Source organism: Euprymna scolopes, chromosome 42 (genome assembly GCF_053919585.1).
Source record: "Euprymna scolopes isolate OS-2025 chromosome 42, ASM5391958v1, whole genome shotgun sequence".
Classification (NCBI taxonomy): Eukaryota; Metazoa; Mollusca; class Cephalopoda; order Sepiida; family Sepiolidae; genus Euprymna; species Euprymna scolopes.
Window position 1 is genome coordinate 42,429,549 of NC_136523.1, and position 22,618 is coordinate 42,452,166.

Genomic DNA, 22,618 nt, shown 5'->3' on the forward strand with positions numbered 1-22,618 from the left:
TAATAATTTTAACCATCATTTTATCCAACGTTTACTCATTATCCTTACCCTTAGTTAGGGTATTTTTTTTTTTTTTTGTGCATATGGGAATTTCCCATACTCCAAGTTCACAGGGTAAGTGTTGATGGTAAGATAATGTTGAGTGTACTTGATGTTGAGTGTAGTTGATTTTGTGTTTGACTCAGCGTTGTGTGTGTCGACGCAGCGCAGCCGCTAGTTGAAAATAATAATAATTTTGCTTTATTTTTTGTTTTTCAATATTGCAAATAAATATTGTTGTTTTATTATTTCTTCATTGTTTTTTTTGTTTTTTTCTAATAAATAGTTTTCTATTACGTTCGTTGCTGCTAATTACGTTCTTTTAATCAAGTTGCGGAAAAATTCAAATTGTCAAATAGAAATTTATACTTCTGAAAAGTAAGAAGAGGAAAAATTGAAAGGAATTTGGAAACATTCAAATTGTTGAATAGAATTATATACAGTGTGGAACAATGCAAGTGTCACCCTAAAGAAAATAACACTACAGCTTTATTTGAAAACTTTTATTGAAAAAATCAATTCAGGTAACTTGATTATGTAGTAGAGTTGATATCTATTCAATGTAGCCACCTTCAGCCTCAATCAGTGCCTCAATACAGGTCTGAAACTGGGAGCATGCCTTTTCCACGTATGCAGACAGGAGTTCGACAAATACTCGGTGGATGGCAGTGATCCGGCTGGTTTTGATATTGTGGAAGGTAATGTTGGTGATGTTCTCAATGTATGACCAAAGGTCGGGGGAAGGGGGGGGTCAGTAAGAGAAGGGTACAACGTCGTAACACCTTCTGATGCCCAGTCTGGGTCTCTTTGTTATTGGTTGGTGCCAAGTCCTGCTACCATACCCAGGGTCTGCCAGCGGCCACCTGATTGTACTAGGGGATCACCACACTCTTCGGTATATCCAGGTACACTTTGGTGACGATTTTCAAACTGATTTTAAAGATGTGAGGTGGATGATGTGACCCTTACTTGAAACCACATCAAAAACTATAACTGTGGGTGGAAAGGGTTGACTGATGCATCGAACTATGCCCTCAAGCGTTGAATCATCCAGATTTGCATTTTGAGGGTGCTGGCAATGGTCCTGTTGTCATGACTTGAATTGGTAGAGAGCATGAGTTGTACAGCATCTTCAATCTCACTTGTTGTGTCATTTTCAGACATGATAGAAGGTTTCTATCGCTCTTGGGATTTGTACACAACTGGTCAAATGTTCTCCAACAAAAAAAGAAAACCGGTTTTCATCAAACGGAAATGGAATCATGTCGTTTTTTCTAGGGTGACAATTTTATCGCTCCACCCTGTATTATTTTTATTGGAATCCTTTGAGTCGTCATAATTTGTGCATTCATTCATTTTGCTGACTGTTATCCTCATCTTTATTGTTGTTGTTTCACCACATTCTAGCCGATTCATTCATTGGCCTTCTCCAGGTGATTAACTGTGGTGGGATAGGAATACTGAAACTTGTAACAGTATCCGCAGAAATTAGTGCCTTCCGCAGTGGTTGTCTCATTTGGCCAACTAATCCTCTGGCTTGCTTGGGTAGAATTAAAACCGTGGCGCAGTGGATAGAGGTGTTGAATCTCTACAGTTCCAGGTCAACATTGTCTGAAGATAGCGGTTTCAATCCTATCCACATCCGGCCAGAGGTTTAGTTGGCCAAAACGTGGTAAGGCAACAACAACTATCGAAGGCAGTAATTATCGAGAGACTCAGCATTCCTATCCCATTGCGATTAATCATCAAAAAGTCTAATCTAAAAGAGCCCCTGGGGCACACCCAAGACTTATTGCGAAGTATAGACAAACAAAATTATATAGAAATCAGTTAGTTACAACTTTTCAGAAGGTTTTATAAAAATCCAAAGCATAATTTTTTTTAATAAGCACAAAATTGTCAATTTTAACCATTTCAACCTGAAAAATAACCCTTATCCCTGAGTGGCTTCCGGGCTTTGATAAGTGGTGACCACCGCATAAAAAAAAAAAAAAAAAGGCACCCCTAGCGGTCAACAGGAGTTTTCCCGGAAAATCTGTTCTGTTATTTTTTTACTCATATCATGTTTAATGTTTGTGCAAAATTTCAAAAAATTCCAAGGCATAGTTATTGAGAAAAGTGCGGACAGACGAACGGACGAATGGGCAAGGGTGAATTTATAGGTCCACCCTCCTTGTTGTTTGGGCGACCAATATTAATATTTTTCTAACTATTAAACATTTCATTCATACATTTCTGTAAAAAAAATATTCACACTTTATTTTTTTAATTATTAAGCATATAAAAAAAAAACTATCAAAAACAAAAAAATAGATACATATTTAAAAGATTTTTTAACGTATATTCTGATATTTTACACATGGTGATGATTTTCATTCAATCATTGTGTTGTTCAGCATTTTGGTCTTTATAACAGAGGAGTACAATGAGTTAAACTGTCAAATAATCCTACGTTTGTCGGGAGCTCTGTATGACATAGAAGGGTGTCTAGCGAGTGTCTATAAAACAGGTATATATAAACAAGGGAACCAAACCGTGTACATGTTATTGTCTTTGTAATGCGTGTTGCCCATGTGTATGTGTATATGCTTTTAACACATATAATCTTTGATATAAATCTCACCTGTCTGTTTAAATGTATGTATGTATGTATGTATGTATGTATGAAAACCCTGTATGTCAGGTCATGTCATATGCTACTGGTACCATGTAACCCAGTACAACCTGCCTAATGGTCGGGTCACCGGCAACTAAACTGGTTCCCCCACTAGACTTGTTTGGTGAGGAGGGTGGCTAGTCTCCCTGAAGGATTAAAAACAAGACCTTTGAAAGGGCGAATGAACCCTTTTTCGGATTCAACGGCCAACTAGCACCGTGTGTGTATGTATGTGTGTGTTGGGGCAGAGAGGGCTCCTATAAGCCGTGGTGAAGGCAACCTTTCTAGGAGAAGCAAATCTCTGATTTAAAAAACCATAAAGTGGGAGACCAGTACCCGCATTAAGCTGGTCTGCAGTTTAACTTGTTGCTGGCTATCTTTCTCTTGCTTGTTGCTGGATCTCAACATTTTGAACCGAAAGAGAGAGACTTAGCTGTCGTACAAAGTTAAGACTCTGTAACATCATCTGTGTATAGATACTCCCTCAGGCATTTGTCTATTAAAATGGTCCTGTGGCGATGGAAGTCATTTTTGGGCTCATGGACTTCAAGTGTCTGAGGGAGTGGCACTCGTCTGACAAGACGTTGCAATCATCATGAAAACCTTGATAGAAAACCTGCAGCGACTGCTGCTTCAAATGATGTTGACTTGCTCTTCTTTTTGGTTCAATGTGGCAGTTGTTTAGAGAGTGGGATTTTCTCAATGCAAAGTCTTTCCTCACTCTAAAAAGCTTCAAGCACAGGCATTGCTTGATATGCAATGGAATACACATTTTACTATCAGTGTGTATCTCGATAACAAAAAGGCTGGCTGTAGCCTGAAACGGCAAACGGACATTCAATGAGGATTGATGCAGATATGGGCGTGAATAGCAATAAAGGCTCTGGAACTTCCAGGGTCTGGCCTGGTAGGTGTTTAGGACACCACAGCTTAGACCCGGTCATCAGTGGTTGTGCTGGACTATAGAAGGTTCATAAAGGTGACCATCTGGCACGTGCTGCTAGTTGCGCTCATGTTTACGTCATTTGAGCCAGAGATATATTAAGTAATGGCAATACTCGAGAACGAGTTGCTGCTATTATGTATGTATGTATGTATGTATGCTTGTAAGTCTGCCTAAAACTGACAAATTTTAACGAGATTAGTATCATTTTGAAGCTCGACCCTTCAGACAACAAATATTGAAAAATTGGATAAAAGCATTAATTCCTTCACCCTCAACTGGGCACTTTTCTACAAGGAGGGTCGATTTTTTCGCTGCCATTTTTTGCAAGTCCTTCAAACTTCGCGTTCACAACGTCGCTTAAAAGGCGTTATTTCAACTGCCTGTGACTTCACAACCGCAGTAGGCACATCGATAAGATTGTTTGTTTTTTTCCACCTCATTTTCCTCTGGCGCATTACGAGTTTGAGCCTGCTTACTATATTCTTATTTTTATTTTTTTTTTTGACACTTGCAATTTTCTTTTTTTTGTTCAACCAACATCCTTGCACACACCTCCACTTTCTTTTTCACCTTCGCATCACGGGTTTGAGCCCGCCTGTCTACTACAACTTTTTTTTTTGGGGGGGGGGGGGGCTCAACACACACCTTCAAACATCCGGGCAATGCCGGGCACCCAGGCTAGTAAACAGATATAGATACCTTCAACAAACGAGACAAACAGCAGCAATGTCTGCTTGCTCCAACAAAGGAAGGACATGCGTTTTTGGTCAGAACAATTGCTGTATTATTCCAGATGCTCTTCTGGAAATGCAAGTCATTTTCTACCCCGACAACTCAGACAACCAAATTGTTTTTCCACATTTACATTTATTCCTGTTGCGACTTTTTTTTTTGTTGTGGGGTTGAACGCCATTCCTTTTTCAAGGATTACATATTACTCTCTTTCCAGCTGAATGCTTCCATAGCTGGACGATTTCCAACCTGCTGAGAACTTGCCTGTCACGTCTATTCGTTCTAACATTTCGTTTGCTTTATGTCATTAACTCTACATTTTCTTCTGCTCGGAGCCATTGTGGTCCACAACTGTCTTTCTCCCTCTGACTCCGACTGCATCTGCTCATTCTGACTTCCAACTCTTGACGAATTGATGCGTGTCTTTCAAGCGATCTCCTTATGTCATTAACTCCACGTGACCAAAGACACAAATCGAATGATCTACCTACGTCACATATTTTGTTTATGTTCTAGCATTCTTTTATTTTAAAACATATTTGTTTTTATTTTATTGCAAACTATTATCCAGGGTTGCGGAATCGGATGGTAAAAGTCCGACTCCTAGAATTCCCAGGATGCTGACTCTGACTCCGACTCTGACTCCGACTCCTTTGATATCTTCAACTCCGACTCCGACTCCGACTCTGACTCCTTGACCCCTATGTGGAAATCTATTCTGCAGATCCATATACCAGCCTCCCACACCTATTCAGCATTTTATAATTACTTTTCATGTATATCATTTTTGATGTTTAACATTCACTTGCATGATAAATATACTCACATATACACTATACCATCTTCATTTATTATTTTTTTTACTAACGTCTACACCTAACAAAGCATATTACCACTTGGACTTAAGTGGCTACTATTTGGGGCTATGTCTAGGAAAGATTAACAAGATATTTGTTTATGTTACATTTAAACTTCTGCATATCAGTACAGTCAGGGAATCAATCACTTAATTATTATACCAATCAAATTTTTGGTAGAAGATTCATAAATTAATTAAAATGATCAATCGGTTTTTCTTGTTTTTTTTTGTTTTTTTTTAGCTTAGTTTAGTTTCGTATATACAAACATGTATAATAGTTTATAATTTGTTGATATTATTTTCATAAGTATGTATAAAAAAAATTAGAAATAATAAATTTACTAATTATTAAATAGAACATTTTGGTAGAAGATTTATAAATTAATTAAAATTGTTGGTACGAATAGTTGGGTTTAATTGACTTTGATAAAAATTCAATATGCCGTAATGGAAAAATAAAAAGGTATTTACAGTCTCTCTTCCAATTTTCGGATTTTAATCATGTCAAATCACACTTGAATTCCTTTTGGCGGATTGATCATTGCTATTTCTTCTGATGAGTTAAGGGCATAATAGATTCACTGATTGATATAATAATTAAGTGATTGATTTTGCGCTACGAAACAGATACTGTCAAGAATTGTATAAGTCAACTGAATTAAAGGAATAAATTATAAGATGGTCAACATCACGAATTTTGGAATATAACTTTTTGTTATTTATTCTCTATATTGCTCTGTAATTACATTGAGCTTCTTAAATAAGGATTGATATATATTATAAGAAAATATGTTTCTACAGATTTTTGTGGAATTTGAACAAATATTTTGATGAAAGTTATGCTAATTTTTTTATTTTCTGATAATAATGTGTATCAGTTTATTGCAAGTGTTTAAAAATGTATATTTTCAGTAATAAAACAGTATTCTAACTTCATATTTCTATTTTTATGAAATAAGGAACATATTCAATCACAATATTAACCAAAAGCAAGAACGAATCTCACATTATTTTGTTTAAGGGAATATTTATTTATCAACATAACTCCCATTCTTCAAAATCACTTTGAATTGCCTCTTGTCAACTGATGATGTCAATCGGCGGATTTGAGATAATGTAAAACTTTCAAAATCTTCCTCCAAAGTTCATCCTTCGACGAAAATTGAACCCCTCCATTAACTTTCATCTTTATTATTGGCCAAAGTTGCTCGATATCTGGAGAACAAGATGGCCATGTTTTCAAATTTTCTCCACTAATACCTAAATGACTTAAGGTAGGATGTCGTAGTCTTGGCTGAGTGGGATGGCGCATTGTCGTGCATAAAAATCAATTTGCGGTGATGCGCCAATGGAAGATAATTAAGCCATGGTGACAAATGCTCATTTAAAAATAAAATATAAGACTGGCTTGTCAGTTTGACAGTTTCTGGCACTTGAAATGGTCCAATTAGTTCATCGCAGATTATTCCAGCCCCAAATATGACACCTTCACCTCCCTGTTGACGACGGAATCGATGAGGGGTAGGGAATTCAAGAGGACTCCAAACTTTGACCTACCCATCTGGTCAATCAAGAGTTGCTAACATCACAAGCAGAAACTGATTTCTTGTGTTTTTGTCGTTCCTTGGTTTGATGTTTGGATTTTCAACGAATGAACACAATGTTCTTCGATCTCTTCCAAGCTCCTTGATCTATGAAAGATAAACCTTCTGCAAAGCCTGCAACAACACGTTCCTTTTCACTAGCTGTCAATCGACCCTTTTTAGGCATTTTGGGAGACCTACAATAAAGTGATACACACTTAGATTTACCAGAAAATAGAAAAATTAGCATAATTTTCAAAGTATTTGTTCAAATTCACAAAAATCAGGGAAATAAGGCATCTCGTTATGCTCTTCCAGTGTATCAAATTTCACTCCTCTGCATTTCATAGCAATTTTAAAATTAAAAAAATATTGCCCTGCAATAAAGTGATACATAGGGTATATATATATATATATAAAAATTACAATAAGTTTACCAAGGTAATCAAAATGGTAAACTTAAAATATATTATAAATATTAAAGAGTTAATATTTACAAGTAAAATAAATTCAGCCAGATGTAAAAGTTCAATAAAACCGAAAAGGAAATAGAGCTTATAATATTACCTCACCCTTTTTTTTTTTAGCTTAATGTTCATGTGAAATCTTTTTATCATTTTTCTTTTGCCTCCTGTTCCCCTTACCTCACCCTTTTTTTAACCAAGTAAGATCTGTGACTTACTTGTAGTTTCATTAAATACTTTTATATGCAAAATCCGATCCTGCATTTTGCTAATTCCTGCCCTCTGATGAGAAGGAGAGTATTCCTTCGAAACTCCGCGGATTAAGGACTATCCACTTATCTTGTGCTTCCTTTTTTAAAATTAAATATGTTTTTAACTCTTTTTCAAGATGTCTTTTAACATGTTTTATTAATCATTTGTTCATATATATATATATATTAAATTGTAATTCAATGAATTTCAAAAAACTCTCATTGAAATGAAATGAAGTAGTTGAGTTTCATATCAAAGAATTTTTATTATTCTAAGCAAGACAAAGAATACTTTAGAAAATTAATCTCCTTAACCTATAGGGTTTCGATGCCTACCATCTCATCAGAGGAGAGAAAATATTAGCAAATACTTATAAAGGTATGCACCCTATTTGCTAAAGTTGGTGAGACATGAAAAGTCAAAGTCAAAATAATAAATTTATCAGAAGTCCTGTAGCAGGAGGATTTGCAGAAAAAGGATATGAATGTTCTTTTAGATCCAGCTTGCTTGGTAAAATCCATGTTATGCGTTCTTTACATCTGTTTGGTAATAAGGTCCAAGTTATATACTGGGTAATCCGCAGAGCTGTGTAGATATCCGAATCGGGCAAATGCTTTTATGAATTTTATATATATATATATATATATATATATATATATATATATATATATATATATATATATATATAAATATATATAATATATATAAATATATATATATATATATATATATAATATATATAAATATATATATATAATATATATATATATAATATATATAAATATATATATAATATATATAAATATATATAATATATATATATAATATATATAAATATATATAAATATATATAATATATATATATAATATATATAAATATATATAAATATATATATAATATATATATATATAAATATATATATAATATATATATAAATATAATATATATATATATATATATATATATATATATATATATATATATATATATATATATATATATAAAACCGAGATAAGACACAGATTAAAATCCGAGGAAAAATCCTGATAGCTATTATTAGAGGTAATACTTTCAGGGTGATCCTAGCCAAAAAGGAAAAGCTCAATATTTAAGCCATTATTGAAAATCCATGGATTAAGGAAATTAATATAATCCCTTCTATATATTCCTTTTGTCAAACAATAAATTCTTAACTCGAATATATGTGTCTATATTTTGATTTTCAGAATTTAAATTTAACCACTAAACTTATATATATATATTTATTAAAAACATATTATAACCTTATATTTAAACCAAATTCAGATTTATAATTTTATTCTACTTTTTATTCTCAACCCATATTACTTTTCTTATCAAGTAAATATTTTCCTTTTTATTTTAATTTTTTCCAGATACAATCTGCCTTACTTAAAGAATTGCTAGGTTTATTTATGGTACTTTTGCTGATGAGGAGACTTTGTTTAAAAAAAACTATATGTCAAAATTATTGTCTGTGGCTTAATGTCTATCACAATAAAAACATTGTTTCCGAAACGATTGTACAAATTATTGACATTGTTTTTGTTCCTTCTTATGAAACAGATTTTTAATTTTTAATTCTAATTTGAATTTTAAATTATCAATCACATTACTAAATAAATATATATATATATATATATATATATATATATATATATAAAGCTGAATGTCTGTGTGTGTGTCTGGTCACGAATAGGGTTCTATATGGTTAACTATTATTAAAACTGATCACATATAATGATAGAAGATTATCGAGACACAGGATTGGGTATGTTTGATCTGGGATAATGATGATTCATTAAAATTGTGGGGTCTGCGTACGCGCCTGGTCCACAAAGTACAGAAATAAAAAATTTAAAAGTTAAAAAAAAAACGTTTACAAGTGTTTTTGATATAGATGTACATAATAATACTTGCTAAGTATGTTTTAACTTAAATAGGGATGGTATAATAAAATTGTGGGGTCTGCGTTCATGCCTGGCCTCCATAGAATGGAAATAGGCACAAACTTTAATAAAGACTTTTCATATCTATCTGCATAAGTATACTTTGATAATTATGTTTCAGTTTGAAGAAATATGGTATAATAAAATTATGGGGTGTTCGTTCGCGCCTGACCTCCATAGAATGTAAATATGTCACAAAGTTTAACAAGGTTTTTTAATATAGATCCACAGAATATTGTGATAAGTGTTTCGGTGTGAACAGGTATGGTATAATAAATTATGGGGTTTATCTATTTTATTTTTACTTTCATCATATTTTGCTTTGGTTTTGATACCCCCAAATTCGAAGTAATCTCTTTACAACCCTTCCTTTTCATAACCTATCATACTTTCATAAATCAGAGTCCATTTTCTGTAGACTGTTTTTGCACCCAGTCAACGGCGGGTATTTTTGCTAGTATATATATATATATATATATATATATATATATATATATATATATATATAGAGAGAGAGAGAGAGAGAGAGAGAGAGAGAGAGAGAGAGAGAGAGAGAGACGGAAATCGTTTTTAGATTATTTCCTTTATTTCATACAAAATTATATTCCACGGTAAATCTGATTTAATTTTTTTACATCCAAACTCAATCCAGAAAATTTCATTAAAAAAAAAATTACAGATATTTTAGCACCAATTGTATTTTATTAAATTTCTTTTTTAATTAGCAATTCAATTTTTTTTTTTTTTGATTGACCATTCAATTAAAAATTTAATTTAAACTTTTTTCATGTTGACTATTATTTATTTTTTTAAAACCAACCATTAATTTATTTATTTTTGAATTGACTGTTAAAAATGTTTTTTTTTTTTTTGGCTATTAAAAATTATTAATTTTCAGGACTTTTCTTGTTTTTCCAATTTTTCCAGGGCTTTTATCAGTAATTGTGGATCATAGGAATCTCCATCACCTCCAAGTTCTTTGGGGATTGAATTCATATCAAAGTTTTCCCAGAAATTCTCCAATTCATATCCGTGTATGAAGACCTGTAAAATAAAAAAAAATTTAAATGGCATCTTTAAATGTTATCAAGGTGAAAAGCCACTCGAGAATAAGGGTTAATGGGGATGGAATTATTCTCAGTTTAATGATGACGAATATTATGCAAGTATTTACGTTTCTAAATTTTTGAGATGAAGATTTTGTTCGGATTCTTTGGACTACCGTTCTCATCTGAAGTGTTATTTTGACATTTGGATTCGGTTGTGACTAATATATGACCTTTGTTCTCAAAACATTTCTATCTTTTGATAATCCGTCATGAGCCTCTATCCGGTGCAGCTGCCCTTTCATTGTTTATTCAATCTGACCTTTTTTCAAATTAGACAATTACATCATTTTTGATGTCCAATCAAGCCATATTATTTTTGTTGCATATTCATCAAATTGACTTCAAATTCTTAATCTGTATATATCTAAATTTCTTAAGTACTAGTTAACTTTACTCACTCGCTACCACAGGGCCCCAATCTGTAAGAATAGGATCGAAACAACAGACATGAACCTAATCAATTATACACTCTCTCTTCTCTGCCTTTATATATACATATATATATATATATATATATATATATATATATATATATATATATATATATATATATATATATATATATATTTTCAGAATGTGAGAGATTATATAATTATTTCTACAGCCAAACAACGTTGCAGCTCACAAGAGCCATGACAGAAAACAAACCAGAAGTCCAAGACTCGAGTTTCGCCCTCATTTGGGCTCATCAGTTGGACATATCTGAACTCGGAATTAAAAACCCAAGCCTCTTGCAGATAAGTATGACGTGTATATACAAACATATATACACTCTTATGTAATCTAACAAAGGGCAAGGCAGATATAATTATTTTTTATGTTAAGATGTTTTAACAGGAAAAAATGTTAGAAGACAAGCAATGATTTAAAAATAGGTTTGACCTCTACAGTCGGACATAGTTTTACGTAGAAGTCACTTGAAGTGACGTGGACGTTTAGGAGAGAGCTTGAAAGACAGGTATTATTTTTAGTCACGAGTTGGGAGTCAGAGAGAGCAAACCGAGTCGGTAGCCAAAGGGAGAAAGACGGTCTACGGCTCGGCGTAAGGGAAAAATGTTGAATGTAAAAGTCTAGAACCAGCATTGCAGCTATTTGGCCTTTGTGTTGTAAAGGTACTTATTAGTGATGGGACGATTCCAATATTTTTCCTGATTCCGATACAATTACCGATTCCGATTCTTTATAAATTTCTAAATATTTAACTGTAAAACGTATTATTTTGTCCTGATTTCTGTAAAAACACTTCTTAAATGTGCGTATATTTTCTCAAACATAGAAACACACTTGTGACGGGGTGATGTAAAGATTTTAGTTTAAAATCAATAAATATTTATTATTTTATTCTTACTACAAGCAGTGGAAGATGTTTCTTAAACAAAAATCAAATACAAAAAGATAAGTAAAGGAATTGGTTTTGGCATCGGAAAATAGGTTCAAATTTTTTCCGATACCGATACCAATTCTGATACGTCAAAAAGCTCTGATTAATCATCCCAACACTAGTACTTATGTATATTATTGTCCCATCATGAACTGTAATTAAATACACAATTAACTATAGATTAGATGATCACATTAGATGGTCATAGACGAATACACGTATATACACAAGTCATATAGATGACTGTGACACGTATATACAAACATATAAACACTCTTCTATATGACAGTCAGACAACATTTATTCAGACAACTAGAAAGAATTAAAGAGAAATAGAAATACAATGAATCTGATACAATGAATTTAAATTAAAACTATTTCATCTTTTGTAAAAGTGTGATGTTATGGGGGGTGGAGCTGGAAGGAGCATAACTTTCTGCAAGGGTAAAAGAATTTTTCAACATTGCATTCCTGTACTTCTTTGTGCTTTTCCCATAATCTATATATTAGTACCGTAGTACCTTTAACATATGTACGTACGTGTGTCACAGTTTCCAGATTATAAATTATTCGGGAAATTCTCTCTCTACCGTGCTAGAAAGTTACTTACGCCTGAGAGTATCCTGTACCTCTACAAGGCCACCATGGTCACATCTGGGCTGGTGCATCTACCACTAGTCTCTCTCTCTCTTACACAAGGTTAAAAAAAAAGCCAACAACCTGCACTATCAGCTAGGCTTCAACCTCTGTCCCATCGACGAAATGTTGCATCCCTCTGCCTGTTTTACAAGTATTTTAATGATAGATGATCCAACAACTACAAAACCTTGTATCCTCTCGACGTCAATACTCCCCTGACAAACCCAACAAGCAGCAAAATTCCACCCCTACACAGTAGAAATCACCAGATTCCAGAAAGCCTTCTACTCTAATAGTTTCTTCCTTAGGACTGGTAGACTTTGGAATTCCCTTCCGGGTTTCTGTTTCCTTGACTGTACTGACATGCAGAAGTTCAAGTGTAATGTAAACAGACATCTTGCTGCTCAGCTCCCTACGTAGTATCCCTGCAAATTATGTCCCAGATAGTAGCCCCCTACATCAAAGTATCACTGTGATTAAATTAGTATATAGATATTAAATTAGTATATATTAAATTAGTATACAGATATTAAATTAGTACATATTAAATTAGTATATAGATATTAAATTAGTATATATTAAATTAGTATATATTAAATTAGTATATAGATACGCTAATTTAATGTTCATAGCATGTTATCACCTTCTATCCTCCTCTTTAATAAATAGGATCTCCCGATCCCAAAAGACGCAATGTAAAAAAAGAAAGAATTAAAATAAAATAAAAATGATATCGGTTTTGGGCCGTCCATGAAACTAAAATATACCTTGATCTTCTAGCTAGTATCCATACTATGGAAATATGTCACAGACTCCTATAAGGATATCAGAGATAAACCGTAATAACCAAATATATTCTGACACTACATAAACCAGATTACTTAGATAAATACTTTTACAGTTTTAACAAAAGGGCTACAGTAATATTGTCGACTCTCCATTCACAGGGAACGTCCACAGAATACCCAGCAGCAATATATTACATATGAAAGACACTACTGTGGAATTTCCACAGGTCCCACTAGTATTTAAGAAATATGCCTTTTTCCAACGTATCTTCAATTCTAGACTTCTTCTTCTCTACAAATAAACCAAAACGCACTTCTTTCTGAATGGTTTTTCTCCTAGCATACTTTTATGCCCAAATCAACCCTGGACACACTTGTTTACCAATAAAACAGAAACTGGCGAACGAGCCTAGCTCATTAACATCCCCACTTTTCTTTCATATTTTTTTTTTTTTTTTTTTACATAGGCATCACCACTTATCAAGGCCAAGAGGCCACTCAAGGATAAGGGTTAAAGAGTGTACACTAGACATTGGACAATATAGTAATCATTAGTAATGAAAATTTGGTAAATTTGATAACTTATATAGAACGGCTCATCAAGAACTTACTTACGTTAGACTTGAACACAACCATATTGTAGTCAGCCGGAAAGCAGGAAAACGGAAGACAGTTCCACAGGCGTGCAGTTCTAAGAAAGAAGCTTTGTTCATGGAATCTACGTTTAGGTTTAGACACAGATAAAGAGTGGGGGGAATTATTGATAGTGTTTACAGCTAGACGAGTGTTTCTTGTGAAAGTTTGGCGAGGGGGGACCATAGATTGAAGCTCAGTTGAACACTTTCCATGAAAATAACGATACATCAGAGACAAACTCGCAACATCTCTTCTGTGAGATAGAGGTTGCAAGGAAGAGAAAAGGACATCTCCTACGAGGCTACAAAGTTTATTTTGAACTCTATCAAGGCAGGACAAGTCCTTTCTAGCAGCTCCTGCCCAGATGTGGCAACAATATTCCATCCTTGGACGTACCTGGCTCTTATATAGATAAGAATAGCATCAGCAGTGAGATATTTACCGGATCAATAGAAAGATCCCACCATTTTTCCAGCGGCCTTGGCAACAGATTTGATGTATGTGTTCCATTTAAGATCAGGAGTAAAGGTCAAGCCCAGAAGCTTGTCAAAACTTGAGGCCTCCTGAAGACGAGAGCCATTCATTTCAATTGATGCCAGATGTGGATCAGAATGTTGATGATGTAAAGAGAGAAGCTTGGTTTTAGATGCATTAAAAGTAACCAGCCACTCCTTTCCCCATTGTACTATGTGCTCAAGATCAGAGGAGAGAGAATTGAAGAGAACTTGGTCGTTTACTGTCTTAGATGTGCTACCATAAATGGTAGTGTCGTCAGCATAAATGTCTACAAATGATGTAAGGATGTAATTTGGAAGATCATTAATGTAGATCAGGAAAAGAGTTGGGCCCAGGATGGACCCCTGAGGGACACCGGCATTAATACTGTGAGCTTCTGATTTTTGCCCCTCAACTACTACTCTTATGAACCTATCAGAAAGAAATGATTTAATAATTGAGAAGACATTTCCAGCTATACCATAGCTAGAGATCTTATGAAGTAAACCTTTATGCCATACCCTATCAAAGGCCTTAGATATGTCAAGAGTAATTGCCCTAGAAAGGTGGCCTCCGTCGAGAGATTTGCTAATCCTATGAGATATAACTGTAAGCACATCTGCTGTAGATCTAGCAGAACGGAAACCATATTGAGTGTCACTAAGAAGGTTATTTTTGTTGAGATGGTTGATTACTTCTGTATTTAACACAGATTCCAACAACTTACTCATGACGCACAGGAGACTTATTGGCCTGTACTGAGAGGGGGATGAGTGATCACCCGAATTCTTAAATACAGGGCATACTGATGAAATTTTCCAAGGAGATGGGAAACTGTTCTCCTTAAGACAACGTTTAAAAGTTTTGTAAGTATGGGCGCTAGTTCAGGTTGAAGTTTTTTGAGTACTATAATTGGAATACCGTCAGGGCCAGTTGCTTTACTGGAATCAAGGTTTTTGATTAGCTTGGCAACATCACGTACAGATATATGTATATCACATAGCGTGTTTTCTGATACAGGAGGAAATATTGGGGGTTGGCGGCCTTGGTCGCAAAGGGTAGAATTAGCTGCAAAGTTCTTGACAAAGAGTTTGGCTTTGTCTGATGCTGACGAGATTACCTCAGGTCCATTGATAATAGTTGGGATGGAGCACACGCTTCTGTTCAGGATTCTGTTTGCTATTTGCCAAAACTGGTGGGAACCAAGCCGCTGCTCAGCTACTTTGGACTTAACAGATTGAGCATACAACTCTCTTGCGTTCTTTATTACTTTCTTACAATGGTTGCTGGCAGTCCTGAAAGCGGCTTTAGTTTCCATACATCTATTACGTTGGAAGCATATTTATTATTATTATAGAGCCAATACTCTATTGATTATTATATTTTACCCAATATATAGTAGTTATTTCAAAAGTTTTAAAATATATATATATATATATATATATAACTTGAGTGGCATTAGCTAGAATTGAACCCAAAACATATAGCTCTCAAACCTTATACAATACAATATACAATACAATATACGGTGAGAAGGAATACAAACCCATTCACTCAAGATTACAGTCTCTCAATATACATCATCTCTAGATTTGTAGTCAATGTTTGTCTAGTCTGGCTTTGAAGGAATTGAGTGAACCTGCAAATACCACTTCTTCCAGCAGCTGGTCCCACATGTTCACCACATGTTGGGAGAAAAAGCGTGCTCGAACAGACCCAGCTGCCTTCTTTCGATGTCATTGCTTATCCAAACATAAGGAATGCCTATGAATTCTACAATCTTGCTTCAAAGGAAATATCTTGAAACAGTCCACATTGTATTTCCCATGCAGATATTTAAAGACTTGGATGGCATCCTCTTTCATTCGAGAGTTGGAAGATCCAGTTGCTTCAGTCGCATCTCATAGGAAAGATGATGCAGCCCTCTTCTGCACCGCTTCTTTGGTTCCAATGTTTTGTTTTCAGAACTTACGATTGGTTAAGGGATTTAATTAAATTTTAGCCCCGCCCACCCATTTTTTGTTATAAAATATTTTCTGATGTTTTGTTTGATAATTGTTATTGATTTTATTTTTAATTTTACTTTCAACTAAAACCTAAATATGAAACCTCGTAATTACAGAGTTACCTCCTTTCTCAATATCAAACATGGAGACTTATACTCCTTAAGAGGTTGTATGTTTTTCAAGTGTATCTTGTCGAACTCTGGAATCTTTCTGCCAAACTCGGAAATCTGCACAAAATTTCAGAAGGAACCATTTATTTAACCCACAGTAGTAGCATGCGCTATCAGTCATGACTTGGTAGAAATCCTAAGTAAGTTGCTATTATACTTTGGGTGTCGCCTGCATGGAGGATTGAACCTTCAATCGCCAGAAGAATGCGATTTTAACAACTGTATTTTTACCAAGTACATTATCCACTATGCCACGTATTCCTGCATCATAAGCTTATTCTGCATAAAGATGCTAGTTTTTACCACTTTCTTGAGCAAATGGGGACACAAGGATATTTGACCGACCTTTTTGGTGAGTTTTCTCTTCAGAAATGGTTTGACCATCGCATAAGTCCAACTGAAGTACCATGGCTGATGAACGAAATGAACCCCTTTGAAACGTGCAGGAAACGAACCCTGAAGGAGAAATAAAATAAAAGAGAAAATTTAATTCAAAATCTGAGCTGATGCTAGTAGATTAGGCTGTCTGAAGATACTGGCTTCCTGACCTAAAATGCACCAAACATTTATATGTTATTGTTTTTATTTTTCCTTTCCCTTTGCAAATCTCAATCATGTTCTGCAAAGTCAACCACAAAATAAACAACAATTTTCCTCTACAAAACAACCAAACCAAACACCATGAAGATCTAAATAATTTGAAACATAATTTTTTTTTTTTTTCCAAGAATGACCGGATTTGGCATTAAATAACCTGAAAAGAGTTGATATGCCGTAAAACACAAGAACCAAACCAAACACGATGAATAAATATGTGTCTAAAGAAAAATGAAAGAAAATGTAAGAGAACTCTTGATTACAGATAATCGACAACACATACGAGACGTCTTCAATAAGTTTCCAAACTTTTTTCATATGGACACTTTTATTGATAGTACACACATGAAACTCTAGTCCCCTTCAAAGTAATCTCCTCCGGCTGCAATGCACTTGTTGTACTGTTCCAACAACTTCTGGAAGACCCCATGAAAGTCCTTTTGTGTGAACGTGTCAATGACTCTTGTCACAGACTCTTTCATCTCCTCATCATGTCTCATAACGATAGCCTTTAAGATTTTCCTTGAGCTTAGAGAATAACCAAAAGTCACAGGGAGCAAGGTCTGAACTATAAGGAGGGCGAGGAACTGTCTTGATGCTCATCTTGGTCAAATAGTCTGTGACAAGGATGAAGTTGTGGACTGCATTTGGAATGAAATTTCAAAGTCTAGCAGTCCAACTATAAGAGTAGAAGGCTTTCTGGCATTTGGGAATCTCTACTGTGTAGGGATGGGATTTTGCTGTTTTCCAGGTTTGTTGGGGGGGGGTACTTACGTTGAGGGAGTACAAGGGCTTGTAGTTTTTTGGAGCACTTATCATTAAAATATTTTTAAAACAGGCAAAGGGATACAAAATTTCGCTGAAGGGAACCTGTCATATCAGACAATTGTTAGTCATTAAGACACTGCCAGAGCTCACCCTTTTTGGGGGGAGCTGGTTTCCCCCAACATCTTAGGGAAACAAAACTGGCAGAAAGCTGTAAGCTTAACTGGCCTACAGCCAGCTCATTCATTTCGCTATCCACTCTGGTTGACATTGCTAAATTTAAATGCTTTACACTTCCCTCGCGTTATGGCATAGTGGTAAACTCTCAGCCTTTCTTTCATTTTCTTTTCCGCCTTCGTGTCTTCTGCCTGCCTCTTACTGCTTTTTTATTTTCCAAACACTCGGGCAATGCCAGGCACCCTCGCTAGTCTATAATATAAAAGGCAAAATATGTGTGTGTGTGTGTGTGTGTGTGTGTGTGTGTGTGTGTGTGTGTGTGTGTGTGTGTGTGTGTGTGTGTTTGTATGTCTGCCCAAAACTTTCGACAGACGCGTCGGACTGTGACAAAATCAGTATCGTTTTAAAGCTCGATGTCTCAGACGACAAATATGGAAAACTGGCCAAAAACACATTAATTCTTTCACCTTCAAGTGGGCCGTTTTTTTTACAAGGAGGGGTCACTTTTTTCGTCAACATTTTTGCAAGTCATTTTAACCTCGTGTCAACGACATCGCATAAAAGACGTTATATCGACCGCCCATGACATCACAATCACAGGTGGAGTGGGGAGGCGTATCGATAAGACCGTTTGCTTTTTTTCACCTCCTTTTCCTCTGGCATTTTATGGGTTCGAGTCTGCCTACGACTCCTAATTTTTTTTTTTTTTGCTCACCCAACACCCTTACACACACCTCCACACACCCAGGCAACGCCAGGCACCGATGCTAGTAATACATAAAAAGCTTTCATATGTTTACAGATGAATCTTCAAGACATCATCTTTAAGTATTTTTGGTCAGTGTAAGAGTTTACGTTTAATGAATTGCTGCATATGATTGTTTTTTTTAGTGAACGATCAAAAAAACAATTCAATAAAACAAAAAAAAACTAATGAAAACAGCTAAAATATTAAGGAAACCCCTTAAATTCGAAGACTAATACACATCATTTAAAGGCCCTAACTGGACATATAGAAACTGCTACAAAGGTAAAACACAAACAAACACCACATCAGTTAATCCCTCAGCACCCTCACCTTCCGCCTCCCCATTTTTAATGTCACTGGAAACTGGTGTCACATGAAATGAATGAATAAAGTTAAAGAGGATAGAAAGACCGAGGAGAGAAAGCACTAACCAGACCTACACTGGATGCGTGTGACTGGGACTGGGGCCCTGGGGAAGCTTATTGCCATTCAAACTCCAGTGAGGACCAATGGTCGTTGCAAATGGGAAATCGATGGTAAACAACTATTGCGATAACGCAAACAAATTTGCAAAGATTATTAAAAGTTGTTGGTTAAGAGTTGGTTAATACTAGAAATATGAAGACACTTGTTCTCACGCCAATTCCAGGGAACATCACAGGTTGTTTTTAAAGAGAACACTTCTAGTGAATAATATTCATGACTGCTTGTGGTCACCTCTAGGTGCGTCAGAAATTTCGTGAAAAATATTGAATAATTCTATCCCGTCTTTCCAAGCTTATAACTCCTCGAAAAATGTAATTCAAGCCCTAATTTTTTTTTTCAATTAAAGGAGCAAGGACCAAGGTTTCATTAAAAAAAAAAAAAAACAAACAAACAACGTGTTATTTTTTTTTAAAAAGGTTTTAAACTTCGGACTTTACAGGTAAATTTCTAAAAAACACTACTTTTTTTGTTTTAAATTTGAATATATTATTTATTGATCATTTATCTTCGATTTGTGATATATAACACTTTGGTGAGTAAATTAATTATTTACTTTTTAATAGACATTTCAAAATGGGAGGCGTGAAATCATTCGACCCCCTGTCTTTCCAAGCTTATAACTACTCGAAAAATGTAATTCAAGCCCTAATTTTTTTTCAATTAAAGGAGCAAGGACCAAGGTTTCATTTAAAAAAAATAACAAAAGAAAAACAAACAACGTGGTTTAAAAAAAAAAAGGTTTTAAACTTCGGACTTTACAGGTAAATTTCTAAAAAACACTACTTTTTTTTTTTAATTTGAATATATTATTTATTGATCTTTTATCTTCAATTTGTGATATATAAAACTTTGGTGAGTAAATTAATTATTTACTTTTTAATAGACACTTGAAAATGGGGGGGGGCGTGAATTTAAAAAAAACGTTTGTCTAAAATATTATATTCGGTTTATTTGAAAGAACATAAAATTTCACATTGACACTGAAAATATCGTAAAAATAGAATCAATAGAAAAATTTTGATAGATTTTTAAAGTTTGAAAATTGAAAAATACTGAGCTCATAAAATTCAATTAATTTCATTACTGTTTTTTTTTTAAATAAAAAAAAAATATTTCTATTATTTTCAAATAACTTTATTAGTTTATTTTGGATAATCCATAAAGAAAATAAACAACCCACTTTTAACAGAGAAATTACGAATTTTTTATATTTTATTTGCCGTTTCGTGTTTGGGGTGTCAAAAATTCCTACAAAAATTCTGATACACCTAGGTCACCTCGTGGTTGCAGATAAAATTTATGCATGTATTGTCTATACTCACATGTAATAATATAACAACTAGTTTCAGCTGAGAATAAGAGCCATTCTGTTAAACTCCATGGAATAAGGAAAAATCTTTTGATCTGTATCGCTTGTATGCAATAAATGTTGTAAATTCTAATAAATAAATAAGACTTGATATGCCGTTAAACAAAACAGCCAAACCAAACTCCACAAATAAATATTTGAAGATATAAAGAATTTGAGGAATAAAATTTTTTTTCCAATATTACTGGATTACAACATGAAAAGGGTTGATATGCCATAAAACAAAACAACTAAACCAAACTCCATGAATAAATATTTGGACAAATAAAGAACTTGGAGCATAAAATTTTCTTTGAAAATGATTGAATTCGGCATTAAATGACCCAAAAAGGGGTTGATATGCCATAAAACAAAGCAACCAAATACCTGAAGAATATCAACAAACATCCGAAGTTCTGATGGCCGTAGACCAAGTGCCTGCTTCAGCGAATAATTGTGGAAGTTTTCGATTAAGACACAGCCGGTGATTTGCGTTTCCTCACTGATCATAAGCCGCTCGAGAAGATAAAGATATGCCCGCATGATAACGTGGAATGGGTAGTCCGACATGTCCCAGCCTTCGATGCTGAATAAAAAGGTGACGCGACCCTGGAAATATAGAACAATTGAAACAAGCGTTGATTTCACACTGAATTAAAAGATTTTGCAATTTGACATTTTAACATTACACAAAATTAACATTTTGACACTATACAAAATTTGACATTTTGACATTACACAAAATTTGACATTTTAACATTACACAAAATTTGACATTTTGACATTACACAAAATTTGATATTTTAACATTACACAAAATTTGACATTTTAACATTACACAAAATTTGACATTTTAACATTACACAAAATTTGACATTTTGACATTACACAAAATTTGACATTTTAACATTATACAAAATTTGACATTTTAACATTACACAAAATTGACATTTTAACATTACACAAAATTTGACATTTTAACATTACACAAAATTTGACATTTTGACATTACACAAAATTTGACATTTTAACATTACACAAAATTTGACATTTTGACATTACACAAAATTTGATATTTTAACATTACACAAAATTTGACATTTTAACATTACACAAAATTTGACATTTTAACATTACACAAAATTTGACATTTTGACATTACACAAAATTTGACATTTTAACATTACACAAAATTTGACATTTTAACATTACACAAAATTGACATTTTAACATTACACAAAATTTGACATTTTAACATTACACAAAATTTGACATTTTGACATTACACAAAATTTGACATTTTAACATTACACAAAATTTGACATTTTAACATTACACAAAATTCCATGCTTGTTAATATAGAGTCGACAGATCGATTTTTGAAAGATGTGGTTTTAAGCAGTACTTACTTATTTTGTATAGGGAGGTGGATCAAAAGACAAAGGATACCCCCTGTAGGGGCAGTTGCGCATGTAATTATTAGGCAAGGGTCACGCAATCCCTAACCACACCTCTCCTGAATCGGCAGTCTGAGTCCAGTGGCAAGGAGAAGACCAGAACGACTGGAAACAATGCCGAGATAAGCGGAGAGCACATACAGCACCTGGAAGTCTCAAATGGTCACCCATTTAGTACTGACAAGTGTCAACGTTGCTTAACTTCAGTGATCCAGCGGGAACCGGTGTGTCAATGTGATTATGCCGTATTACATAGTGGGTGAGAGATATTGTTCTTATAACAGCACGCCACCCGTTATAAACGTATAAATCGTATG

The 22,618-nt window shown here is 34.2% G+C and overlaps 1 protein-coding gene across 2 annotated transcripts in view; it reads right to left on the reverse strand.

Annotated features, from left to right (window-relative positions):
* Positions 1–10,063: 10,063 nt before the first annotated feature.
* Positions 10,064–22,618, reverse strand: part of LOC145267045 (retinaldehyde-binding protein 1-like) — a 131,282-nt gene continuing 118,727 nt past the window's right edge. For both annotated transcript variants that reach the window (XM_080122986.1, XM_080122987.1), the window contains exons 4-6: positions 21,232–21,453; positions 17,069–17,179; positions 10,064–10,543 (exon numbers count right to left, since the gene is read on the reverse strand). In XM_080122986.1, the coding sequence (XP_079979112.1) occupies positions 10,394–10,543; positions 17,069–17,179; positions 21,232–21,453 (483 nt within the window). In that variant the 3' untranslated portion in view covers positions 10,064–10,393. The remainder of the gene's footprint in view (positions 10,544–17,068; positions 17,180–21,231; positions 21,454–22,618) is intronic.